Here is a 27,274-nt window from a genome sequence, read left to right on the forward strand (position 1 = left end):
GGGTTAACACTGAAAAACTGCAGGTAGTGCACATAGAGCGCAGCCCCCAAAATTTCAACTGAAATTGCCCTTATGCATTGCCCCAGTTTTGGGGCATTTGGTGGCCACGTCTTTATGTGCACCCATACATATGGGGTATCGTTTTATTCAGGGGAACTTGCAAATTGAGGTTTAGTAAGTTTTTGGTAGTTGCCATGGAGATTTTGGGGAGAAATCTAGGTTTTTTATCTGGTTTTTCCTTGATTTCTGACCAAAGCGCTGACTTCTGCAAGGGACTGCGGCCACAATTTTCCATGTAGAAAGAGAAGAGTGGTGTCTCTGAATAGCTGAAGGTGTGCACTTTTCGGAAATATATAGTTTGCGGGGGTTATTTCACAGGTATGGGGGTGTTTAGACTAAATAACTGCAGGTAGAGCAAAGCCCCCCGTTATGCATTGCCCCTGTTAGGGGGCATTTGGTGGCCACGTCTTTATGTGCACCCATACATATGGGGTATCGTTTTATTCAGGGGAACTTGCAAATTGAGGTTTAGTAAGTTTTTGGTAGTTGCCATGGAGATTTTGGGGAGAAATCTAGGTTTTTTATCTGGTTTTTCCTTGATTTCTGACCAAAATCTAGGTTTGTATCTGGTTTTTCCTTGATTTCTGACCAAAGCACTGACTTCTGCAAGGGACTGCGGCCACAATTTTCCATGTAGAAAGAGAAGAGTGGTGTCTCTGAATAGCTGAAGGTGTGCACTTTTCGTAAATATATAGATTGTGGGGGTTATTTCACAGGTAGGGGGGGTTAACACTGAAAAACTGCAGGTAGTGCACATAGAGCGCAGCCCCCAAAATTTCAACTGAAATTGCCCTTATGCATTGCCCCTGTTTTGGGGCATTTGGTGGCCACGTCTTTATGTGCACCCATACATATGGGGTATCGTTTTATTCAGGGGAACTTGCAGATTAATGGTTAGTAAGTTTTTGGTAGTTGCCATGGAGATTTTGGGGAGAAATCTAGGTTTGTATCTGGTTTTTCCTTGATTTCTGACCAAAGCGCTGACTTCTGCAAGGGACTGTGGCCACAATTTTCCATGTAGAAAGAGAAGAGTGGTGTCTCTGAATAGCTGAAGGTGTGCACTTTTTGGAAATATATAGTTTGTGGGGGTTATTTCACAGGTATGGGGGTGTTTAGACTAAATAACTGCAGGTAGAGCACATAGAGCACAGCCCCCCCCTTATGCATTGCCCCTGTTTGGGGGCATTTGGTGGACACGTCTTTATGTGCACCCATACATATGGGGTATCGTTTTATTCAGGGGAACTTGCAAATTGAGGTTTAGTAAGTTTTTGGTAGTTGCCATGGAGATTTTGGGGAGAAATCTAGGTTTTTTATCTGGTTTTTCCTTGATTTCTGACCAAAATCTAGGTTTGTATCTGGTTTTTCCTTAATTTCTGACCAAAGCACTGACTTCTGCAAGGGACTGCGGCCACAATTTTCCATGTAGAAAGAGAAGAGTGGTGTCTCTGAATAACTGAAGTTGTCTTTTTTTAATCAATATACAGTTTATATGGTTTTTTTCACAGGTAAGGGGAAAATTTGTCTGAAAAGCTTTGAGATGTGCACATAAATTGCAGCCCCATTATTATGCATTGCCCCTGTTTTGGGGCATTTGGTGGCCATGTCTTTATGTGTACCCATACATATGGGGTATCGTTTTATTCAGGGGAACTTGCAGATTGATGTTTAGTAAGTTTTTGGTAGTTGCCATGGAGATTTTGGGGAGAAATCTAGGTTTGTATCTGGTTTTTCCTTGATTTCTGACCGATGCGCTTACTTCTGCAAGGGACTGCGGCCACAATTTTCCATGTAGAAAGAGGAGAGTGGTGTCTCTGAATAGCTGAAGGTGTGCACTTTTTGGAAATATATAGTTTGCGGGGGTTATTTTACAGGTAGGGGGGGTTAACACTGAAAAACTGCAGGAAGTGCACATAGAGCGCAGCCCCCAAAATTTCAACTGAAATTGCCCTTATGCATTGCCCCTGTCTTGGGGCATTTGGTGGCCACGTCTTTATGTGTACCCATACATATGGGGTATCGTTTTATTCAGGGGAACTTGCAGATTGATGTTTAGTAAGTTTTTGGTAGTTGCCATGGAGATTTTGGGGAGAAATCTAGGTTTGTGTCTGTTTTTTCCTTGATTTCTGACCAATGCGCTGACTTCTGCAAGGGACTGCGGCCACAATTTTCCATGTAGAAAGAGGAGAGTGGTGTCTCTGAATAGCTGAAGGTGTGCACTTTTCAGAAATATATAGTTTGTGGGGGTTATTTTACAGGTAGGGGGGGTTAACACTGAAAAACTGCAGGAAGTGCACATAGAGCGCAGCCCCCAAAATTTCAACTGAAATTGCCCTTATGCATTGCCCCTGTTTTGGGGCATTTGGTGGCCACCTCTTTATGTGTACCCATACATATGGGGTATCGTTTTATTCAGGGGAACTTGCAGATTGATGTTTAGTAAGTTTTTGGTAGTTGCCATGGAGATTTTGGGGAGAAATCTAGGTTTGTATCTGGTTTTTCCTTGATTTCTGACCAATGTGCTGACTTCTGCAAGGGACTGCGGCCACAATTTTCCATGTAGAAAGAGGAGAGTGGTGTCTCTGAATAGCTGAAGGTGTACACTTTTCAGAAATATATAGTTTGTGGGGGTTATTTTACAGGTAGGGGGGGTTAACACTGAAAAACTGCAGGAAGTGCACATAGAGCGCAGCCCCCAAAATTTCAACTGAAATTGCCCTTATGCATTGCCCCTGTTTTGGGGCATTTGGTGGCCACGTCTTTATGTGTACCCATACATATGGGGTATTGTTTTATTCAGGGGAACTTGCAGATTGATGTTTAGTAAGTTTTTGGTAGTTGCCATGGAGATTTTGGGGAGAAATCTAGGTTTTTTATCAGTTTTTTCCTCGATTTCTGACCAAAGCGCTGACTTCTGCAAGGGACTGCGGCCACAATTTTCTATGTAGAAAGAGAAGAGTGGTGTCTCTGAATAGCTGAATAGCACTTTTCAGAAATATATAGTTTGTGGGGGTTATTTCACAAGTAGGGGGGGTTAACACTGAAAAACTGCAGGTAGTGCACAAAGAGCACAGCACCCACATTTTTAGCTGTAATTGCCCTTGTGCATTGCCCCTGCTTTGGAGTGTTTGGTGCCCATGTCTTTATGTGCACCCATACATATGGGGCATCATTTTATTCAGTAGAAATTTGTCTTTCAAATTTGCCTTTGTTAGAAAATTTTTATGAGATTTTTTTTTTGTCAAATCCACATTTGATCATGCGTCCAAGTTTACGTTTTAGAAAAAAAAAAAAATGTCAAAAAAACTTCCAAATTTCACAATGCACTGACAAAAGGTATTTGGCTTTTGAGTGAAAACTACATTGCACCTAGAAACCTGAAGGTCTGTAGTTTCTAAAGATACCAAACATGAGGGGATATTTTAGGTTTACATATAAGTTATGCTGCATCAACTGTTACAAGCGCTTTTCCGCTTTGTTCTGGTGTGATATTGTACAAAGTATTTCTTTCGTTTGGGGGTTACTTCTGGACAGGAACTGTGGGGTACCACCACATATTTGGTATCGTTGGACTTGGGAGTATCAGGGCTTTTACAAACAACAAAAAAAAGTGTGTAAAATTAACTTTTCTATGGAAAAAAAACTCAAAATATACAGAAATTTTTCATAATTTTATTTTTTTTTTACATAATTCACCCAAAATACACATCATATCTCCAGAAAAGTTATAAAATTTGGTATGTATGTCGAAGCCCAATTAGTGACGAAAAAAACGATATATAATTTCCCTAGTTTCATGGAGGTTTTCCTACCAAAAAACATTGTTAAAGCGAATGAGTACAAAATGCTTAAAAAACGTCTGGCACTGGGGGGAACCGAAATGACGAATTCGGCTGGCACTTAAAGGGTTAATAACTGTCAGAAAGAACACTACTCACTAAAATTGCTTAAAAAAACTCTCTTGAAAAAGAACTTTGAAGTTCTTTCCGTTCCAACCATCGATTGCCATCATGTATATGATCCCTTGCAGTCTTTAGCAAGATGAAGCTCAGTTTGAACAAAACCATACACTTGTTACTTTATGAAAGGGCAGCATTGGCAAGGAATTGTACTGCTGGTGCCAGGGTTTTCATGGAAGCAGAAAAATGCAGTACAGGTATAGGACCCATTATCCAGAATGCTCGGGACTCTATGGGAGACGGGCATTCCGTAATTCGGAGCTTTCTGGATAACGGGTTTCCGGGTAAGGGGTCCGATACCTGTACATGTATGCTCAAGCAATATATCTTTGCCTCAAACAAGAATATATTATAAGAATATTTTATAGTAGCTGCAAAACATTCAGTGGCAAGACCAATTACACTACACATTGACTAATGGAAAGATTCACCTGGAGCCCCAAACCGGGTATTAATCCCACATTGGATAATTACAAAGACAACTTCAGACAAAGTCCTGAACAACAGACTACGTAAAACAACTCAAGGTGTTAATCAAAGAATTACCAGCTAATATCCAGGAAAGCTTAGAGGCACTACAGCAGCCTGCTTTTATATGCTTCCCAAGATTCACAAAGAAGGAAACCCTGGCAGACCAATAATTTCTGAGATTGGCACACTCACAGGGAATGTATTTAGCTGTGTAGAATACATCCTAAACCTCTGGTAAAAAAAACACATCCAGCTATGTTCAGGATATGATGGATCTCCTAAAGAAGACGGTTCTTTGTTGCGGTTGACCCCATACCAAACAAAACAATTTACGCCACCATGGATGTGGAATTCTTATATACCAATATCCCATGCAAAGACCATTTTGCAGCATGTGATTATTGCATGCAAATACTGTGAACTGGTGAACAAAATTATACAACAGATGGGGACAGCGACAGGATCACAATTTAGTCCACAATATGCAAATCTTTTTATGGCTAGACTGGAAGAGGACTACATTTCATCCTGTAGTTCTAAACCAATGGTATACCTTAACTACATAGATAATATCCTTATCTGGATTACTTAGAAAAAAGTACAGTTCTGATCATTTGTGCTGTTGGTCCCAACTAACAGAGCAATAGAAAGGTGACCATGTATGGCCCTTGCACTGTATTAGGCCCATGGGTTGATATGTTGAATACATAGGATTATTAGTCTGTTTATAGCACTTTAAATCAAGGGAAAAAGTATGGGTCACTACTCCTATTCCTGCAGATTTATAGTTGAATGTACAGTGATCTTTATAAATCAAGAAGATGCCACTTCTGGCAGGCAGAAGGTTTCTCATTGCATCTGCAATGCAGCCAGGGCACTTGAAAGCATTAGTCATATTAAACCTATGCACCACTGGTGACATTAATGTACAGTCCTCCAAAGAGTTTTAACAGCACCCTCATGTAGCAGCTCCTATTCAATTAGGAAATAAATTCTTTGTGTTTAACTATCATTTTCAAAGACATATTGAAATGAAAGCTTTAAATGTAAAACCCAAAGGAGACATATATTTTGCACCCACTGCAGTACTTTTCTTTCTTTTGTAATGTCTATTTATGTAACTGCAAAAAGCTTTAAGAGATTACCATTGTTTATCAAGCTCAAGCATATTACGAGGTGCTTTAGATTTGAAGGAATAAGGCTGAAAGGCTCACTCTTTCTTCTCACAATTCACATTTTCCACTTGCAATTAAAGCTAACTTTATAGGGCCTGATGTAATTGCAACTCTTTCTGCACTTGTTGTTCTTCCCACTGCTAAAGGGGATTATTTTAATTAAAATATTATTAATGGAAAATTGACTACCTAAACATTATTGTTTATTTATTGTATTAGGGTTGTATTACATGAAACATTCTGCTTGAGGTTTAGAAAAGAAAAATACACATAAATGTATTTCTTGAGGAGATAAGCATTTGAATAATTATGAATAGACAAAATTAAGAAAGTACTGGTGGCATATTGATAATTTTTGTTTTTGAAAGCTTTCCAAATTTTTTGAGCAGGTAATTTTAAGCAACTAAAAGGAAAACAAGCCCAATATTTGGCAGTTTGTACCTTTAGAATCACACTGTGAACTTAAGCTATTTTAGAATAAACACTCCAGGCCTTGCTACTCCTCACTGAGTACCAAGGACCATTTACCAGAACACCAGCACAAAATACAGATAATGTCCTGTCTTAACCTTGGGTTTTCAGGAGTTGGAGCCTAGTAACATCTGGGGAGCCAAAGTTAAGCAAATTAAGGGAATGTATACGAAAGTACACTGAGTCTCCTTTGTTTCAGTCAAAATGACATTTAAGAAGAGTAATGGGTGGCATTATTAAGAATATCAAAATAATGTTGTCCAAGTTTTGACAAAACAAAAGACTGTTCTTAAAGAGGCAATCACAGCTTGGAAAAGGGCTTGTGTGCATATGGAAGCAATATCTCAGGGACAAATCTGACCTGAATGGTAATTGCATATTGCACAAAACACCGAAGAGATTCTGTAGGCTTTATGTAAAACAAGTTTTGAGAGAAAAGATTAACACCAAAAAATATTCAAAGCACACAATTCATTCTATGAAAACAATTTCAATCTTATTTCGTATTATATTATATAAATGTTTCTGGTATTGGTAGCTATTGGAGTACTTAGAAGGGTAAAGTAAAATCTCAGACAGCCTGTTCTGTATGCAAATAACCTAAAAAAGTTGCAGTTAAGTTTTCCATATTTGTACCTAAGGATGATATAATATTAACAGGGTTCTGTATGATCAGCTAGTGGAGATTTACCCTAATAAGCAACATTTTTTTAGATATGTTTTCGGCATACAAAATCCCTAAATATGTATAATTTGTCATGTAGATCAGGTTTACAAAATCCTGTTGAGGCGAGGAGCGCCTCTGTGTACCTCAAGGTGGCCATATCTGGGAAAGATCAACTCATTTTGATGACCGAGCAGATCTTTCAGTGATTAGCCAGCTTTAGTAGTATGGAGATCCAACTTACATAAAGACCCTTTATCTGGAAATACCCAGGTCCCAAGTATTCTGGATAATAAATCCAATACCTGTAGTTTAACAGGGTTTTATATATATATATATATATATATTTCTGTGATAAAATTCTAAATAAAAAAAATATAATTAAAAAATGAAGAATACGGGGGTTTAAAGGAGAAGGAAAGGATAATAAAGAGTTAATCTCAAGCTGCAGGCATACCTTCAGTTGTCTCAATAGTGACCTTAAGTCTCCCCATATTTCACCTGTTCAGATGATCAGAAGCCAAACAGAAAGAAAAAACGCTGACCTGTGTAAAGAAAGTTCCCATAATGCCTCGCTTCTGCACTGAGACCAAGTGAACATGCTCAGTTTGTAAGACTATGAGTCAACTTCCTGCTGATTGGCTCAGATCCACATTCCTAAGGGGGGGGGGGAGTGAGTTCTTAGCATTCTTGAGGGAGTGGGGAGAAGGAGAGGGGAGAGAGCTGCGTGTCTCTGGCACATGAATTACAGACACAACAAATCTTTTGCCAGAGAAGTCATTCTGTGAGTGCTTATGGCTGTATTTACATAGACCTTTCTGATAAAGCTTACTTAGCTTTTACATTTCTTTCTCCTTTAACACGGCCTAATGAATGTTGCATATATTATACGGATATAGTCATGCACAGAGCTTTCAAATAATAGAGGTTGACTTTAAACCATATCTCTGTGAAGCCAGAAAAGTGCTTTTCTTGTAGTACTGCCTCCTACTGTACCTCTGCCTTCACAAAATGTAGTTGCTAGTTAAATGCAAGACATCCCCCTGCCTGTGTGCACGTAGCCTGAAATAGGAAATTTCTGTAAAACGGTTAATTTCTTTTTCCTAAGTATTAAATTTCCTGTTCTCTGACACTCTAGCTGAAAGCTGTAAGGACACGCAGTCTGTGAAGATTAAAGAGGAACCCATGGAGGTTGACATCCCTGACTCTTCCATCTCCCCAAGACAGAACATTGGTTACAGCACTTTATTAAGGCAAGAAAAAAATGAGCACTTGCAGAAGATGCCATTGTGTCGAGTTGTTCCTGAAGGGAACCTGTTCAGCCAAGATATATCTGTAAAGATGGCTTCAGAACTTCTCTTCAAACTGTCAGGTAATGTACTGATTTGTACAGTGCCACTTTGTATGTCAGTCCCCAGAGCTATCAGTAGAAAAACCCAGTGACATTATTAAATCAGTGTAGATAATCTTCAGTGCTAAAGGGGTAACCCAAAATATTTTGCATTGCTTGATTTTCTCAACATGGGGGATTTACGTTATGTTCAAACATGATGTAGAGCTTTAGGTTTACAATATATAAAGGTGAAATTTGGTAAACATGGAAGGAAAAATACTATATTATACATTAGCCAAGCAGGCCTTTAGATTATCAAAGCTGTAACTATGAGTAACTATGTCTACAATACAGTAGACATGTTTTTTTGGCTGGTACTTCATCCAAATCTTGCTGGAAATAGTTTATTTTCATCAGAATCCAAATCCCTCAGTATGTTATTGATGAAGTTACAATCTGGAAAAGGATCTAGATAAAACCTTTCATGTCCAGTTCATAAAAACCATATCATGTTCTTATTGCATGGCTTTACTCATGTACAAACCATGCACCATTTCTTGTAAGTTGCACCCCTTTTTGGTTTGTGAATCAAGAGAAGAAGTTGGACAGGTTAGAAGGTATATCAGTCCTACTGGGCAAAACCAAATTGTTTGGAGTCTACTTTCTTCTATATTTTCAGACGATAAGATGTGTTTTTACCTACAAATCTTCCCTTGAGAGAGCAGCTAGTTTCCAGTTCTCATTTTATAATACTTTAGGTCTGGAACAAGGTATGTATAAGGCCTTTGCCAGCACTGTGACCGCAGCACCAGGAGGGAGCTCTTAGTGCAGGCGGCCATATTTGCCCACATGTATTCACCTAATAAGCGTGTGCCCAAGCTTGCTCATTACACACGTGTGTGACATAGGGTTGATCAACAAATCCCCTTATTAGCTCCCACCTCCTGTTGGAGAATTTATTTTGATGTGAAAGGTATTGAGTATAGGTAAGTAGTCCAGATAATATAATTACTTTTTTCTCATACTACTTATCTTTAATGAAGAATTTGGCCAGTTACCAAATTCTTCATTAAAGAAATTACTGAATTTGAAGTCTAACATTTTTTTCAAAATCTCCTGAGACAAAAAAAATGATACATTCCGCTTTTTTAAAATAAATATGACTTTAAGGATTTGGATTAAGGCTTCCATATTCCTAATCACTGTGAGACCTGTCATAGATCGTTCCAGGATTTCATTCTTAACTAACAAAACATATGTTTTGGTGTTTATTTAAACCTCATATTATTCTGCTCTCCAGCAACTGAAATTGTCCTTGACAAGACTTATTTTTTTATGTTACAGAAAAAGTTAGCAAAGAGCATAATCACAAGTCAAATGTTATCCGAACAACCAGGTACTTTGTTACTTTTTGTTCCTTTGCTTTTTACACAATTGCTTGTGTCTTGCTTGTGTCTAGAGCTGGGCGGTATGACCAAAAATTTATATCACGGTATTTTTAAAAATTATATGGGTGTCACGGTATTTGACGGTATTTTTTTTTCCATGCATGATTAGGTGTTAACCCCATTTCCTAATAAATTAGAGAATAATTACTGCAGTATTGAAAATCAGAGTCAGGCAAGCGAAGGATCGGCAACAGAAAGTCGTAAGGTAAATCAGGCAGGCTTAGTTTCCCAGGCAAGGCCGCAGACAACATAGCACAGGAGGAGGCGTTTGATAGCTTTAAATACCCCCCACACATGTGCAGAACTGGCGCCATCAGCGCGTCGCGGACGTGCACGCTTAGACATGTACATGCGCTTTGATGCACGCGCACCTGGACAACTGGATGCGCGCGCACGCAAGGAGGCCTGCGAGACCGGGCCGCACGGGTGAGTGCCCTGACACCCCGGTATTGCGGTATCTGAAAATTTTAAAAAAATCACCGGTATTCGGTATTAAACTGTATATCGCCCAGCCCTACTTGTGTCTTTACTGTTTTGTTCAGATTTTCTAACTCAGTATGCCAAAATAGGAACACTAAAGGCATATTTATCAAAGGATGAGCCTAGAGCACACAACAGTTCACCAAAGTGAAATTCTGATGCTCTCTTTTCCACTTCTGTGAAATTACTAAGGTTTTATCACTGGATGAAAGTGAGAGTTTGCCCTAACAAAACTTTAACAAAATATATTAAAGTGTTTGTGAAATGATAATGTTTATTCTAACTAACCATATATATAGATTTGCTGGATTTAGAAATGAATAACAAATTTAATATGGATTCTGCCACAGTTCCTTTCAACTATATGGATTTACATATTTTCAGGGTCAGACTGGGGGGTGCAGGGCTCACTGGGACTCCCTCCCTAGGGGCCCTGTAGGTGTCCCTGCTGACCACGTCCCCCACAGGGGCCCCCTTTACCCCCCGTAGGGTCCTTCACCCCACGTCCTCCCCTGAGCACGAGTAAGTTTAACGCATCAGGGACCGCCAGGGCCCACCGGGATTTTTCCGGCTGTCCCAGCGGGCCAGTCTGACCCTACATACTTTTCAGGTCATGTTAAATACTTATTGAAACCATACTATTTACTTGGGGGCTACATTATCATAAATTGTTTTGTATGGATCAGTTCTTAATGATACATAATGATTTGGAGACTTATTAGATTACTATTGATTGCTAAGATTTTTTTTTTTTGTTTGTTCACACATTATCATAGGAGCATTGTACTTTTTAATACTCCATACACATAAATTGACTCTTGAGCACTAGCATATTTAAGAAATAACTTAGAAGTGAGAAGAGTGCCTAGATAATTTGGGTTGGGAGTTTAACTTGGCAAAAGCTGCAGGTTAGCTATACCTTCTAAAAATAGTATTTAGAGTTTATAGAAATTGTTGTGATTTATGAAGTGTGATTCAATCCTGTGAATTTCCTTGCAACAATTTGCATTCATTTGCATATTGATTGTCAGTGAATCTACCTCAAGCTCTGCCTTCCAACTGATTCTGGCTTTAAGAAACTGCTGATTCATTTATATTTAGAAATAAGTGATATTAACTATGATACATCCAGTTTTAGTTTATCATCTTACAATTAGTAGGAAATTATAGAATCAAAGCCATATACATTAAAATATAACAATGACTTCTGCCTCTTATATCAATGGGGTATTTTTTTAATGATTTAGAATAAACATATTGCTGTTTTTTAGAGCAAAAGATTCCGAGAGGCTACTACCTGGCAATGGCTATACTGGAGTAGGGGAAATTGCAATAAAAGGCACCTATAACAACCAATTGGCAGATATTCTGAATAGATCAGAATATACTGGTCACCTGTTTAAAAGCAAATATTTTATTGGCTGCTATGAGTAAAATGAGTGTCTTTATTACATATGGAGGATAGTGCTTATTTCCTTAATCGGTACAGAGAGCAGCTGCAACATTTTTGCTTGTTTGTCTTTAACATATTTTGTGTCACTTATAAAGGAAAAGTGTGATTCCTCTTTGGATTCCATGCCATTTTAAATTCGAACACAAAAAAAAAAACAGTATAGGGCAGTGGGTACATAAACATGAGACTAACCAGGGGTGGATGGGGCAGTATCACAGCCCAGCCTAAAGATCGGTTAGGCTGAGATTTCAAAAATTTGTCAGACACTTGATTCTTCTAGAAACCCAGCTGAAAGATCTTGTCCTTTGAGAAATCTTCCCTTTATTTGTTGTCCTAGATACGTATACAATAATATTTCTACATCTGCAACCATGTTATGAGCTGGGGAGACTCACCGTGCATTGAATGTCATGGGATGGGAATTCTGAAGTCAGAAAAACATTGTGTGGGGTGATTACAGCTGCTGAGAGGACACAATATGGCAGAGATTCCAGCAGATCTGCATTAGATTTTTTTTTTCTTTCATGTAACATAAAAAGCATATTATCCCCAGATTTAATACTTTCTCTTCTTTTTCCCTGTAGCCCCTTTTTTTCAGAAGAAAAATGCAGACAATCACCATTCACCTCCAACTCAAAAGACATTGTAAAAAATGAAGCTTTTCCACAAGGAAGACCAGGTATGGGTTGTGATTCTCAAATTTTCTCCGTATGTTGTTTGGAAGTTCACTATAAATATATGAATGAAATGATAATACTAGAAAAGTTAAAATATAGCTGTATACACTGGCCTAACCTCTTTTAGAATCAAATTTACTTTGTTTACACAAAGGGGCATATTTACTAAGCAATTTTGAGATAAAGTCAGATTTTGTCTTACTTCTAGATAATTTGAGATTTACGAATGGGGTTTCACCAGAACTAGATTTTTCTGTTATTGTTCCCAGAAAGATTCAAATTTTTCTAAAACAACTCCTATAATTCCTGATTTATTAATGTTTTTATGTTCCAAAAATAATTTGGCAGGTTCATCTGTCGAGTACCATTGAGTCCTATGGAGGCTTAGAATAGTAGAGGAATAGAAAAGTCAGTGACAGCCTGTTCTTGCCATATTTTCGAGGAGAAGTTAATCCCCTCCTTGTTTTCTGTTTCCCCCAGCTTTAAGGAGAAATGAATCCCCTCGTTGTTTTATTTTTTCTATTTCACACATTTTCAAGGGGAAATTCATCTCCTCATTGTTTTCTATTTCACCCAGTTTCAAGTGAAACTTAAACACATTATTGTTTTCCAAGACTGAGTGCCAATGCTCTTAAAATGGCTGCTGGAGCAATTCCTGTTTGGGAAATATAAAGAGGATTCATGGAAACCTCCGCTTAAACTCAAATTTTTCGAGTTTTAAGAATACTTTCAACTCAAAAAACTTGAGATATTCAAATGTAAGCTTGAAATTTTCATACGAACAATTTAAGCTTTATCGTGATATTTTATAAATAGAGCAATGATTGAGTTTAATTCGAATTTATACCATGTTGAGTTTATACAACTTTCAAGACCAGAAAAAAAGAGTTTTAGTAAATAGTGCCCCCTATTGAAAAGGAAAATTTTAAAGGAAAACTGTTCCCCCAGAATACATACCTATATATATAGTTACCTATGATATATATTTCAGTTTGGCAAGATTCTTTATCAGTAAATATTGCCCTTTTATATCCTACCTCTTGATCCACCATTTAGTAATGGTCTGCGTGTACCCTCAGAGATCACATGACCAGAAATTATGCAGCTCCCACAATGTATGTATGTTTATGTGTGTATGTATTAGTATAATGCTCCTGTCTTGCACCCAGGCTTTAGTTTAAATAAGTGTGTGCCTAAGCCTTACAGTATATACACACATTGTGTCCCTTGAATTTGAACACACATGTAATGAAATCTCATTTTTTCATTCCCCAATGTTTGATTTTCCTTCATTTTATACAGTTTTTTGTGGTCCCACCAATATATAATTCTAATTCATTATCCTGATTTTTTTTTTTTCCCTAAATTTTATATCATTTTTTTCTGGTCCCCAAAAAAACATAATTAAAGTACTGTGCTTTAATTAAAATCAATTTCTTGAGCCAAAAAGATAGTGTCTATTTTTTATAAAAGAAAATGTAATTCTAAGTTACCTTTCAATAAAATATATATTCCAATCTAAAGTTATTTGCTATTAAAGTATTTGCAGTTGAAAGCAGTATCTGTCTATTTCTGTTTTCTGCTGTGCAAGTGCTGACTCTTGAAACAATGTAGCAGAAGCCAGCTGATTAACAGATCTGAAAGGAGAACTGACATTGTTTCAAGAGTTTGAAACAGAACAGAAAGGGATAAAGAAATAGTACTTTTAATTGTAACTACATTTGCAAAGAACTTCATACAATTTAAAAATGTAGTTTATATATATTATCTTATTACATTAAATTACATGTTCCGAATAGCAGGACAGTTATTCATCTTTCAGTTGTGACTACACCCCCCCCCCCCCAGTTAGTTTTCTTTTATAGTTCTTTGGTTTAACTATGTAATATTACAAACTCTTTTCTAGAACCAACAGAGGTTTTTTTATTTATATTACCATCATTTTAACACCGAGTACTTGCTAACTATAGTCCGTGGCGTTACGTATCAACAAATGTAACAACCTTGATGCACAAAAAAAGCAAATGGTATATTTTTTAAAGTCAAACATTGGATTTCTCTTACTTTTACTAGGACTATATCAGCAGTTTTTATTGTAATTTTAAGTACAATGTGCAAATCTGCTAGAAACCCCTGCAAACTGTAAATGAAAAATAAATAAATAAATAAATAATGAAAATAAATTAAAAAATAGAAATAAGTGGTCCCTAAAGGTGGCCATACACAGTAAGATCCACTCGTTTGGCAAGGTCACCAAGCAAGCGGTATCGGGCTAATTCAATCTGACTGAAAAATAAAACCTGTCCATACGAGATCTGGCCTGAAGGACTGATATTGGCAGCCCATTTATGGCCACCTTAAATGTCAGAATAACACACTGTGCATGCAGGGCAGCAAAGGAACACACAGTGGTCTCTAAATGCCAGAATAACATTTAGAAAAAGAGTTCTGGTCGTTGCCCACTCTCATCTAGTATGCACCGTGCATAGTAATATTATAAAGAGTACAGATGCTGTTAAGGTTGTATAGAAGAACATACAAAAGCATATATAAGGATGCAGTATTTCCATATTTAATGTACTAGTGTGCAGCATAAAGCCCTTTGAATATATATGAATTCATTTTGCAGCAACAGCAGCAGATTGTAGTGATTTGCTATGTTCACATGTAGCAACGTAATTACAAGTGACCGGGTATTGAAGCATGACTATGTAATCCCTCACGCCTTTCTGTGTTCCACTGAATATTAATGCAAGTGGCACCTGCTGGTTTAATGGTCGTGTCACAAGGGCACACAGTGGAGATTGCCTGTTTGTTTGAAAAGGAAAACACAACACATGCTTTTAGTTATAATATTTCCATTTTAAACCTCAGCTTTAATATATGTGAGATTTGATTATTTCTCAAGTGGCTGAAAATCACAGTTTCTAAGTAGCCTTCATCTGCATGTGTTGTTTCTGTCTCAGCTAGATAATCCATACATTAAATTGGTCCCATCTACATGTTTCTGTTTTTGTTAATAAGCTTTGCTGAGTATTGTTGGATGGTTCTGACAAGCTTGACAACACTACATTGGTGCGAGATGGCTTCCAGGAGACAGAATGAAGAAGCAATAATGGAGGAATAAATGAGTTGTGGGGGAACTTAAAAGAGAATGAAAACTATCATTGCCAGGTCAAGTTCTAGGTGTGCCCAAGGCAAGCTGTCCTCAGTTGCCACCACCCCTTATCCAACTGTGAGGGGACTATGGTGGGGTAGGGGTGGCTGGCAAGATGATCCCTTCTTTGTCATTGAGTGCAAACTAGGGGTAAGCAGAGATAAGTGATATGAACATAACTCTCCAACCCCCCCCCCCCCCCAACCTGTTGTGTTTCCTAGTCCTCCTCTGCCTACCCCTAGTTCTGGCCCTGAACATTACTCCTAAAACTGAGTAAATACTGGTGAGAGTGGGGAAGAATACTTTATAATAATAGAGTGGTGTACAGTGTTAGCCATAGATCAAAATAGTAAAATATAGACTAATACCTTTTATTGAGACAGAAAATAACTACAAAAAACAGAGAAACAACTGATAACTAACTAATGTATTTTTTAATATAATTTTATAAGTAGCACTTTACCTACTTTTGTGTATGCAAAATGGATAATTGTCTTGATGGGGACCCTAAACAGGCTTTAATGTGAGGCTGAAAAACTTGTGATGGTGTGGCTTGTTTTGTCAAGTGGAATGCCTTATATTTTGGGCTTTCTAAATTTGATCTGGGTATTTCAGATTTGCTCACCTGAGGTTACCCACTTTGTTCTCTTTATAAGAAGCTTATTTCATGATCTGTTTGTTAAATGCAACTTTTTAACATCAGATCCTGTCAGGCTCTCATTGAAAATGGCAGTTCTTTAATGGAAAAAGTACAATAATATACAGGGCCAGTTCACACTGAAAGAATCACACAGATATCCAGGGGCTGCCAAGGCAACCTTTAATATGTCCTAATATTTGCACAGCAAACTTGCCTTTCAACTGCTACTGAAAAGCCCTGGTAGGCAAGTTTTACAGGAGTTAACTAAAGAGATTAAATCCTGTAAATTGAAATACAATTCATGCAGCTCTGCAACTGACCTTCAGTTTTTATTTTGTATTGTTTTAAATGTATTTCACTTTTTTATACAGAAAAGCATAAATATATCAGCAATTGAGCTATGGAATATTAAGGACAAATATTAATTCTTCACTCCTATCTTATTTGTAATTTACTAGTTCTGCCTTCTGGTAGTATCCAAGCCCAGAATGCACCATAACTCCCCTTTATTCCCTTATCGGGGGGGGGGGGGACCTTTAATGATTTGCATTGGTCAGTGTATCATCACTACAATATGTAAACAAAATTCAAAAATGTAAATTTTTCATATTTTTAGGAGTAAACAATGATATGCGAATTCCCTTTTCTCAGGCAGTTTTAGCATGCCAAAAATGATGCGCTCAAAATAGTGTATAAATAGAATGAACCTATTTAAAATAATTTGGATGCCTGCATCAGATTTCTAGTTTTTAGAAGTGGAGAATGCCAAGTTACTTTTAATTGAATTCAAAGCCTTCTCCTATTTATTATATTACTGAACCGAAAGAACTTCATAGGTAAATGCTTGGAATAACCAATTAAGTAATCATGATCCATAACCAAGGTGATATGCAGGCTCCAGATGTCCAAATAAAATCAAATTGCCCTACACGGCTCATGCAGTAGCAAGGTCAAGAAGAAGTAGTGCCTGTAATGAGCTTAGTTACTGTCATTATCAACTCTCTTAAGTATTGATATGTCATCTGGAATTGAAAAGCAAAATTTTAAGCAGAGCTGATCATTTCAGAAAAATTGCTAATGGAGAAACACATTATAGCCTGTGATTAAAATTAAGCTCTCCACTTAATTGAAATACCAAGATTTGGTGTAACTGTGTTTTTATGTTGTTATGTTCAACAAATTGAAATAAAGTGGAAACAAACTGGGAGATTACCTAATGAATGGATCTGTGACTGCCTTGGCTACACATACAGTAGGCCAAAATAGACATGGGCAAAACCAGAGTCCGGCATCTTCAGCCATCCCCCTCCTACAGGACCGCATGCATGTTCCTACATCCGGAGCACAGGGGACAGGGAGCATGGAGATCTCCCCTACACAAAGTCTCCAGTGCCCCACATGTAAGTAAACTTCAGGTGCAGCTGGGTGGCATGCCGTCCCTGAATGTGTACCGCCCTAGGCTTTGAGCAATCAAACACATTCATTTTCAGTAAATGTGTCCCCACTGCTCAGCAATTTACATACATTTTGTATGTTATTTATGTAGCGCAGGCACAGTTAAACTTTATCAGGAGTCAGTTAACCTGCCTGTATGGTATTGGGGGTGTGGGAGGGAACCAACACACACTGGGCAGAGTGCCCAGGCCACACATCTGAATCCTTAATCCCAATGCAAACAGTACAAGGGAGAAAGAAAGAGGCACAAGGCAGAGGTTACTCTGCTTCAGATGATAGAATGCAGACTGTACAACTGAATTACACTTATAACTTCAGAGGTAATTCATTTAAGATAACTTGAGAGGGCACATATATCTTGCTCATTTATTATTAAACATTTAAAGGACTAATATACCTTTTTTTATTTTGAAATAAGTGCTGAATTAATTTTCATTTTTCCCATGTTACTCCGCTTATAGTTTATAGTTATTGTTAGTGTTGCCTAAGCTGCCACTGTCTCTCAGGCTGGCTTGTCAATGCTATTCTATTGTTAAATGTGATGTTCACCATTATATTAATTATTGTTCATTATTTTATATTTTTTCTCAGTTATTAGCTATCATCTTTTGCCTGTATTCAGCCTGAAATTGAAAATGTTATCTGGTTGTCAGGTTCTCCAGCCCTAGCAACCAACAGCAAATCATCTGTGAGGATTCGGTATTAATTTTTATTACTAATCTTTGTTTTCAAGCCCTCCATATTTACTTCTGAACTGCTGTCTGTTTACAATGGTAATTGAGCCGCAGCAAACAGAATAGCAGTTGAAATTCTAAGCCTAAGAGTTGCAGAACAAGAAAACTGTTTCAAAAACTTAAAAATTGTCCTGGTATCTATATCATAAAAAAAGATAGTATTAAGGTAAAAAGCCTTTTAACTATCCCCTAGCACAAAGCTGAAAAGGTCTTTATTGTATGATTTGCTAAATGGGACTATAAATGGCATACTGGTTAGCAGGGACAACAGTTAAGGTTTTCTTGTGGCCACTAAACAGTGTACAAAAAATACTATACTTTTAATGGTAGACAGGGCATTTAATAACATGCTTTCAGATGATCAGAAACACCGCAATGTGCAGTATAGGCTCCCTAACCACTTTGGCTTCTATGGTTATGGCAGTGGACAGGAATAGAGAGTATGCTTGCCACATAGAAATATCACAGATATTCTATTAAGTGTTCATAAGATAATTATAAGCTATTTTTAATTTAGGCTTTAAAACTTCCTTAAGCAAGTAAAAGTTAATAGTATAGTCTTTGCATGGAAAATATTAACTTTCAGGGGGGAAAGAGAGGCAGTTTTTTTAATACAGTGTGCTACACAAGAACATAAGAACAGTGTGCTACAAAAGATGAATGGACCCATTAAGAATAGAGGGATCACCCTGTAGCCCTAACGGTTGGCTTTTAAGATGTTCCCATCATTAACCAATAATTTTCACTGAGTGTTTATTTCTTGAGTGAGTGCTGTGCAGACCTTATCATCGCATGAACTCTGGTAAGATGTTATTCCCTCATTATTCCTGACATTGGACTGTCCCTTAGAACCTGGTTTTAATCCCTAGATATGGATATAACTTAAAGGGACAGGGAGAATGAAACTACTCAATGTTTTCTACTTGCAAGGTAGATAATTAGATGTTTAGCACAACCCCTATTTATTGAACTCATTTTGAACAAGTAGGTATACTGCCCCTTTTTAGGTTAAAGGATTAGATACACTTTCATGTTTGGTGTTACTGTTCCTTTAAATGTAATATGCCTCATAATAGCCAATGGAAAAAAATGCGCCAACTTTATTCAAATGTTTAATTCTGTGAGGTGCTGCATATGAATCATGTAACAAAAATATGTCTTGCCATACTATAATGTAACTGATTTTTCAGAATACCACAAGATGGCATTAGTGAGAACCCTACAGTGGCATGTGTTGGCTGATTTATACACCTAGCACATAACAACAGCAATGGCTGACAATAATTTAGAGATTTCACCCTTGCAGCCCCCATCGCTTACTGTATAAAGGTGACCTTCAGGAGGTGGAATCTGTGCATAACAGGGAAGCACTGCACACTGATTAGCATATGAAGTGGGTCTCATTTATATTGTGCTTGGGAAGCAAAATCACAGCAGTTTCTTAACTGTATTTTATTTTAAGATTGGAATGGGATTTTCTATATAAACAAATAACAGCAGTATTTACAATTGTAATTAGCATTTCTAAGATAAGGCAAGTAATTTAGCTGAAAAATTATGTTTAGCTGTGTGCCCTTTCAATACAGACACAGAAGGTTTAAAGTAGGCATTACACTTTATTTTACTATGTATATAAAGTGGAGGAAATAATTATTTGTCCCCTCACTGATTTTGTAAGTTTGTCCAATGACAAAGAAATGAAAAGTCTCAGAACAGTATCATTTCAATGGTAGGTTTATTTTAACAGTGGCAGATAGCACATCAAAAGGAAAATCGAAAAAATAACTTTAAATAAAAGATAGCAACTGATTTGCATTTCATTGAGTGAAATAAGTTTTTGAACCCCTACCAACCATTAAGAGTTCTGGCTCCCACAGAGTGGTTAGACACTTCTACTCAATTAGTCAACCTCATTAAGGACACCTGTCTTAATGAGTCACCTGTATAAAAGACACCTGTCCACAGAATCAATCAATCAAGCAGACTCCAAACTCTCCAACATGGGAAAGACCAAAGAGCTGTCCAAGGATGTCAGAGACAAAATTGTAGACCTGCACAAGGCTGGAATGGGCTACAAAACCATTAGCAAGAAGCTGGGAGAGAAGGTGACAACTGTTGGTGCGATTGTTCGAAAATGGAAGGAGCACAAAATGACCATCAATCGACCTCGCTCTGGGGCTCCACGCAAGATCTCACCTCGTGGGGTATCAATGATTCTGAGAAAGGTGAAAAAGCATCCTAGAACTACACGGGAGGAGTTAGTTAATGACCTCAAATTAGCAGGGACCACAGTCACCAAGAAAACCATTGGAAACACATTACACCGCAATGGATTAAAATCCTGCAGGGCTCGCAAGGTCCCCCTGCTCAAGAAGGCACATGTGCAGGCCCGTCTGAAGTTTGCCAAAGAACACCTGAATGATTCTGTGAGTGACTGGGAGAAGGTGCTGTGGTCTGATGAGACCAAAATAGAGCTCTTTGGCATTAACTCAACTCGCTGTGTTTGGAGGAAGAAAAATGCTGCCTATGACCCCCAAAACACCGTCCCCACCGTCAAGTATGGGGGTGGAAACATTTTGCTTTGGGGGTGTTTTTCTGCTAAGGGCACAGGACAACTTATTCGCATTAACGGGAAAATGGACGGAGCCATGTATCGTGAAATCCTGAACGACAACCTCCTTCCCTCTGCCAGGAAACTGAAAATGGGTCGTGGATGGGTGTTCCAGCACGACAATGACCCAAAACATACAGCAAAGGCAACAAAGGAGTGGCTCAAGAAGAAGCACATTAAGGTCATGGAGTGGCCTAGTCAGTCTCCGGACCTTAATCCAATAGAAAACCTATGGAGGGAGCTCAAGCTCAGAGTTGCACAGAGACAGCCTCGAAACCTTAGGGATTTAGAGATGATCTGCAAAGAGGAGTGGACCAACATTCCTCCTAAAATGTGCGCAAACTTGGTCATCAATTACAAGAAACGTTTGACCTCTGTGCTTGCAAACAAGGGTTTTTCCACTAAGTATTAAGTCTTTTTTTGTTAGAGGGTTCAAAAACTTATTTCACTCAATGAAATGCAAATCAGTTGCTATCTTTTATTTAAAGTTATTTTTTCGATTTTCCTTTTGATGTGCTATCTGCCACTGTTAAAATAAACCTACCATTGAAATGATACTGTTCTGAGACTTTTCATTTCTTTGTCATTGGACAAACTTACAAAATCAGTGAGGGGTCAAATAATTATTTCCACCACTGTATATATATATATAAGTCCCAATCTGTGTTTAAAGGGGAAAGCCTGAGAGGGAGTACCAGGAACCTGGCTGATGGACACATAGCCTGTGTATAGCAAACTTACCCTTCTAATATGCATTTTTAATATGCTGCTTATTCCAAGTGATTATATATGAAAAACTTGCATGGGTAGAGAGTACTCGTCCATGGACAAGCCTTGAAACTGTACATTTGGTTGCCACTTGCAACAATGCTGCAGTTATCACTTAGTAATTGTCAGTGTAATAATAGAAAATGTTGAAATAAATTATTTCAAGAGCATTTCGGCATCTTTAACAAATTAATGAATGGGTAGTAAAATATTCATGATTTGGCCCAAAAGAAGATCTTTGCTCTACCATTGGAAAAGCACTTCTTTGTCCTTTGTTGCATATTGCCCAAATATACATACACTGCTGGTGTGGGTGATTAGCTTTTGTGAGTGTGGGTACAGCATTTGAATCACACGACTAGGACACCATGTGTAAGCCAAAAGCAAAGATTTATTTTTATTCCATGCATCCTGTCACCCCCCCCAAAGGGAAATAATGGGATTTTATGGGGTATCAGGCTGGGTGGGGGGGTGACAGGATACATGGAATCCATCTATCTTTGGCTAGAAAATGTATTGAAATGGTGAATTTGCTATGTTTGTGGTTAATAGCAAGGATTGAATTGGTTAGTTGAACTTCAAATTCAGTTTGCACCACTAATTGCATGAGATTTATCCAAGTGAACACTGTTTTGAAAGTTTATACCCTCAATGATGCTAGAATTCTCCATTGAAAATATGTTGATTTATATAGGCTTTAGTACTTTGAACATTGCACTTGTGCTTATAAATGTGTAGTGTTGTTACGGCTATACTCAAAAGCCTGTCTTAAAGGGGTGGTTCACCTTCAGGTTAATTTCTAGTATGTTATAGAATAGCCTATTCTTAGCAACTTTACAATTGGACTTCATTTTTTTCATTTTTCATAGTTTTTACTATTATTTGACTTCCTCTTCTGAGTCTTTCCATCTTTCAAATGGGGGTCACTGACCCCAACAGCCAAAAACCTATTTGTCTGCGAGGCTACAATTTTTTTCATGTTGTTAATTTTTATTACTTATGATTATTCTATTTAGGCCCTCTCCTATTTATATTCATGGCTTTCAAACCACTGAAGAGCTACCATACACAAAAACACAAGTAATAAAAAATTAAGACCAATTGGAAATTGTATCAGAATCATACTATAAGTTAATTTAAAGGTGAACAACCCATTTAAGAACAATTGTCTTGTTTTCTTGTAGACCAGAGTTGCAAGGTTGTGTCGGCATCCAGACCCTTTTCTCCCTGTATTGTAACTCGCTATGCCATCACACTGAGCCTCCTGTTTGTATTTCTCCCTGTACATATAGGAATATAAGCTGAACAATTTAACCATTATGGAGAACAATAGGGTTCCAGGGCCTTCTAGACTCTTCCTGCTCTCCAAGATGTTTCCCTCATCTGTTGTTTATACACATGGAATCCTTAGTTTACTCCTGTTTGGCCAAGAACATCTGTTTTGTAACCGCAGACCGTTTCCTTTGATGAGCGTCCAGGTGCTGTCCTTTCAGACAGAAGGTTTCTGCATGTGCTGGCCAGATTTTATCCATCGTCCTATGATTCATGTGTCCTTGGGTAGTTGGGCCCCTATAAAAACATTTAGTTTTGGCTTATAGCTTTGTAGAACTGTAGTACTTTTAAGGAGACACACTGCAGAATATGAATTTAGTTTGCATATAATTTTATGATATTTGTTGGAAAGGGCAGCTGGGCCTAAGCACTGTACAGAACATTTATTTCTCTCTTGTTTTAACAGTCGCTCTCTTTGAACACCATGCCCTCTATAGTGGCTTAGGGTAGGGAATTATATCTGTAATATCTGTAACCTCCATGTCTTATTCTTCAGCATTCTACATTTTACCCATCATGCCTTTCCTTCGAGCACCCTGCAAGACAATAAATAATTCAGCGTAGAGTTTAGGGAACATTACCATTTCCCTTTTATGTGCTTCACCTATGAGCACTGTAATTACAGGGGAATGCCACCCAAACACAACTTAAAGGAGAAGGAAAGTGAAAAAATGATATATTTATATTTGTTTAGGGCATCAGCCCCCCTCCTGAACCGCCGCATTACCAACTCACCCGCTGCTTGTGGATCGGTGCACCATCCAGCTGAAGAATCTCCTGTCTTCATTCCTTAGCGCCTTTTTAAAACTGCTTATATCACTTCCCCCCTTGCGCCTGCTTCTAATGCGCATGCGCCGCTTCCTGACCCCGGTACTGATGGCACGCTTATGGTGCGGGCTCATAGGTGCTGGCTCAGAGGGTGCTAAATGGGGCTAAATTGTGTGTGCCCACGGATCATAGACATGCGCATGAGGCGCCTCAGTTCCTTGGTCCTTAAGTCAGTAGTGCAGGAGCGATGCATCATGAGAACTTTCTTCACACAGCTCAGCACTTTTTTTCCCAGTTTGGCTACTGAACTTCTAAACCACCGCTATATGGGGAGACTTAAGGGCACTATTGACACAGCAGATGGTAAACCTGCAGATTGAGATTAACTCTTATGTAGCCTTTCCTTCTCCTTTAAGATTTTTGAAAAGTAAACATAATTTTAGGCAACTTTTCAATATACATCAGTTAAAAAATGTGCAGCCTTTTTATAATTTTTAATGAAGTAACTATTATGAGATTTAAAAAAAATGTAACAGTAGTCGGCTGTCCTCAGCCTGCATCCTCCAAATCCCACAATTCCCTGCACACATGATGCCAATAAGGAAAGGAACACCTAAAATAGATTCAAAGTGTTGGGATGTCTCTGCTGCATAAAATAAATTATGTTCTTTTGCAGGGTTTTGCTCTTTAAGCATTTTGTACTGTTGGGGATTCTAAACCCTAAAACAAATTTAAGTATAATCCAGCTTTTATGTGAATGGAGAACAGTGACTGCTAAGTCATTTGAGAAGAATGGCTGGAAAGCTGCATGTATCATTCTCTTGGTGTTACAAATGACCTAGAGAAGCTGTAGATATAGCAGGCTGCTAAAGGAAACTTAGCCAACTGCTGATTTTTCATATATTTATATTCTAAAGTAAACCGGGGATATTCAGACATTTTGGTGGGAGTTTTCCTCTGTAGGAATAAATATAGATTGATACACAGTTTAATAAACGAAGGAGGGAAACGTAGGAAAATTATTATTGCGCCTTGCTTAAAATAGCCCTGGCATATAAATCTTAAATTCAGTTTGTGCAGAAAGGCAATTTTAGTTTGTATGTGTGTGATTCATATTTAATGATGGCTTTTTTTTCATATGTTTTAACTGTGAGAATGATTACAAGCGGTATAGACGGAAGGAAAGAGTTATTTTTAAATACATTTACTCTGCAGGGAAAGGCTCACAAAGTACTAATGGCTCTCATAATGTACCTAAATACAAAGAAGTTGCCTACTTTGGTCTGTATCAAACAAACTGCCTACCTTCAAGGCATATATATCACCACCACCCCCCCCCCGGAATGATGTTTGTACTAATATGTGATATATAGAAGTATCAGCTTGTGTCATAATATATATATATATATATATGTATGTATTGGCTGTATATGCACATTTAAATATACTTTTTTGATTTACACAGAAATCCCAGTGTTGCTGGTCTTTTTTATATGATGTGTTATATTTTTACCATGCACCTGGGTATATAATTAAAATGTTGTGCCGCCCTTCTGGTATTATATATACACAGTGTTGCTTGAAAGTTTGTGAACCCTTTAAAATGTTCTATATTTTTATATGAATGTGACCCAAATCATCATCTGATTTTGAAAGTCCTAAAGGTAGATGAAGAAAACCTAGTTAAACAAATAAAACAAAAATGATTATACTTCATACTACTGTATATACAGCAGCTCAACTGAGCACCTGAGCTTCTATAAATGGTGCAATATTTGTAGGGCCCAAATAATTTATTATCAGTGAATATACGGTATTGCTTTATCATTGTCATCAATGCAACTTTTTTCTCTATGGGTTCCCCAGATTCTGAACCGATGGGACTTGACACTAGCAGCGGTATACCGACATGGAAACTCAGTGAACAACTCTTTCCATGTGATGTCTGTGGGAAAGTGTTTGGTCGACAGCAGACTCTGTCTCGACACCTCTTGCTTCACACAGGTACCATCCAATACTTTTTAGTTCAGTGCCTTACTGTCAGAAATATTAAAATATTATTTCCAGTTACTTGTTTACAGCTGTACACAACCAAAACTTCACTTGAGTAGAGGCTCTATGAGGAGGGTTCCTGTATGTAAAACACTTTTTTCTTGCTTTTAGGGGAAATATACCCCTTTTTTTCAAATGAGCTTATTCAGTGGGGTTATGTATAATAGCATATATATAAATGGACACCTGGTGTGTTTAAATGTTGTATGATTTTTATAACTACCACACCATAGCATTTTCAGGTGTTATCAATATGTTTCAAAAAATGCTACATAAACACTATCAAAACTTCCGGAAATAAATATAATTTTATGCTTGTTTACATAAATATACCTAGTTCCACAGATTGAAAAGAAACAATTATAATCTATCTCTGCTTATTTCTCTACCCCCTTACACAGTTTAATGCAATACCCTCCTTACCTTGTTCCATGGTGAAGTGATCTGGGGCTTAAAGTACTTCTGCTTTGCAGAATCCCAGAATCCATCACTTTGCAATAGAACAAACTGAGTAAATAATGGGTGTTGGAAAATAGTTACAAAAATTCTTTCAGTCAGTGTAATTTCAGTTCAGATAATGGTGCTACACAAGCACAACTGAATAAGCTCACGCCAGTAATGTTTGAAATGGCCCCCTTGCACTCTAAATGGCTTTGCCTTAAGGTGCCCTGTACTATTTCATGCAGGTTTCTGTTCAGAGTGAATGTGGGCCAAACATTAGTATTTTGCCACCACCCACAGTGCTACAAATCACCCTGTGCGCAATGGCTCAAAAGTTGGCCGTACACAAACTGACATATTGTACCATACCCGATAATATTAGTACCATGGCGATCGGTCGTTTAGTCGAATGGACAGGTTAGAAAATTGCGGTCCAATAACGATAAAATCTGCGCATATATTGTGTATCTGACAATATCCTTGGGGACCTGCAATGCAATTCTGGGACGTCTCTTTCGCACAATTGTTGTCTGCCAATTATTTTATGTCCTCTGATTTGTTATTTTTAAGACTTTATCCTACAGTTTCAGTCTGAAAGTTAGTTTTAGATCGTTGCATTTAAACGTACAATCGATATCCGAACATTCATCAGAAGAAGGCTAAAATCTGAACGTGTATGGCCACCTTTAAGGACCAACAAAGTCAGTAAAATAAAATGCCTTTAAAGCATTTACACAAGTATAATGTAAATCATTTTTATTTTTCTCATCAAAAAGGGTATTTTTGATTAAAAAACAAAATTCTGTTATTAGTCTGGAAATTCTATTTGTACTTTTGTCTATACGCAGAAGAAAGAAAATACAAATGTCATTTGTGCTCATATGCTGCAAAGTGCCGCGCTAACCTGAATCAACATCTGACTGTCCATGCAGTGAAGCTGGTGAGCACGGACACCGAAGACATTGTGAGTGCTGTTATATCTGAAACCAGTGAGAAAAAGAAGACCCCTTATTTCTACAGGTAAGAAGGAACAGAAAGAGGGAAATTCTTAGTATATTTTGACTAAAGTGAAATATGACATGATTAAAAGGAATTACCACAGGCATAGGTACCTGGTTAAATTGG

General features: G+C 37.7%; 1 protein-coding gene across 4 annotated transcripts in view; it reads left to right on the plus strand.

The window, feature by feature from the left end:
* The window catches only part of znf827 (zinc finger protein 827), a 108,637-nt gene that overhangs the window by 66,116 nt on the left and 15,247 nt on the right, over nt 1-27,274 (plus strand). For 3 of the 4 annotated variants that reach the window (XM_012955598.3, XM_031895507.1, XM_002938935.5), the window contains exons 6-10: nt 7,939-8,172; nt 9,478-9,529; nt 12,099-12,193; nt 25,523-25,660; nt 26,998-27,169. In XM_012955598.3, the coding sequence (XP_012811052.1) occupies nt 7,939-8,172; nt 9,478-9,529; nt 12,099-12,193; nt 25,523-25,660; nt 26,998-27,169 (691 nt within the window). The remainder of the gene's footprint in view (nt 1-7,938; nt 8,173-9,477; nt 9,530-12,098; nt 12,194-25,522; nt 25,661-26,997; nt 27,170-27,274) is intronic. The other variant, XM_012955597.3, reaches the window with a different exon arrangement.

Source organism: Xenopus tropicalis, chromosome 1, assembly GCF_000004195.4.
Source record: "Xenopus tropicalis strain Nigerian chromosome 1, UCB_Xtro_10.0, whole genome shotgun sequence".
NCBI lineage: Eukaryota > Metazoa > Chordata > Amphibia > Anura > Pipidae > Xenopus > Xenopus tropicalis.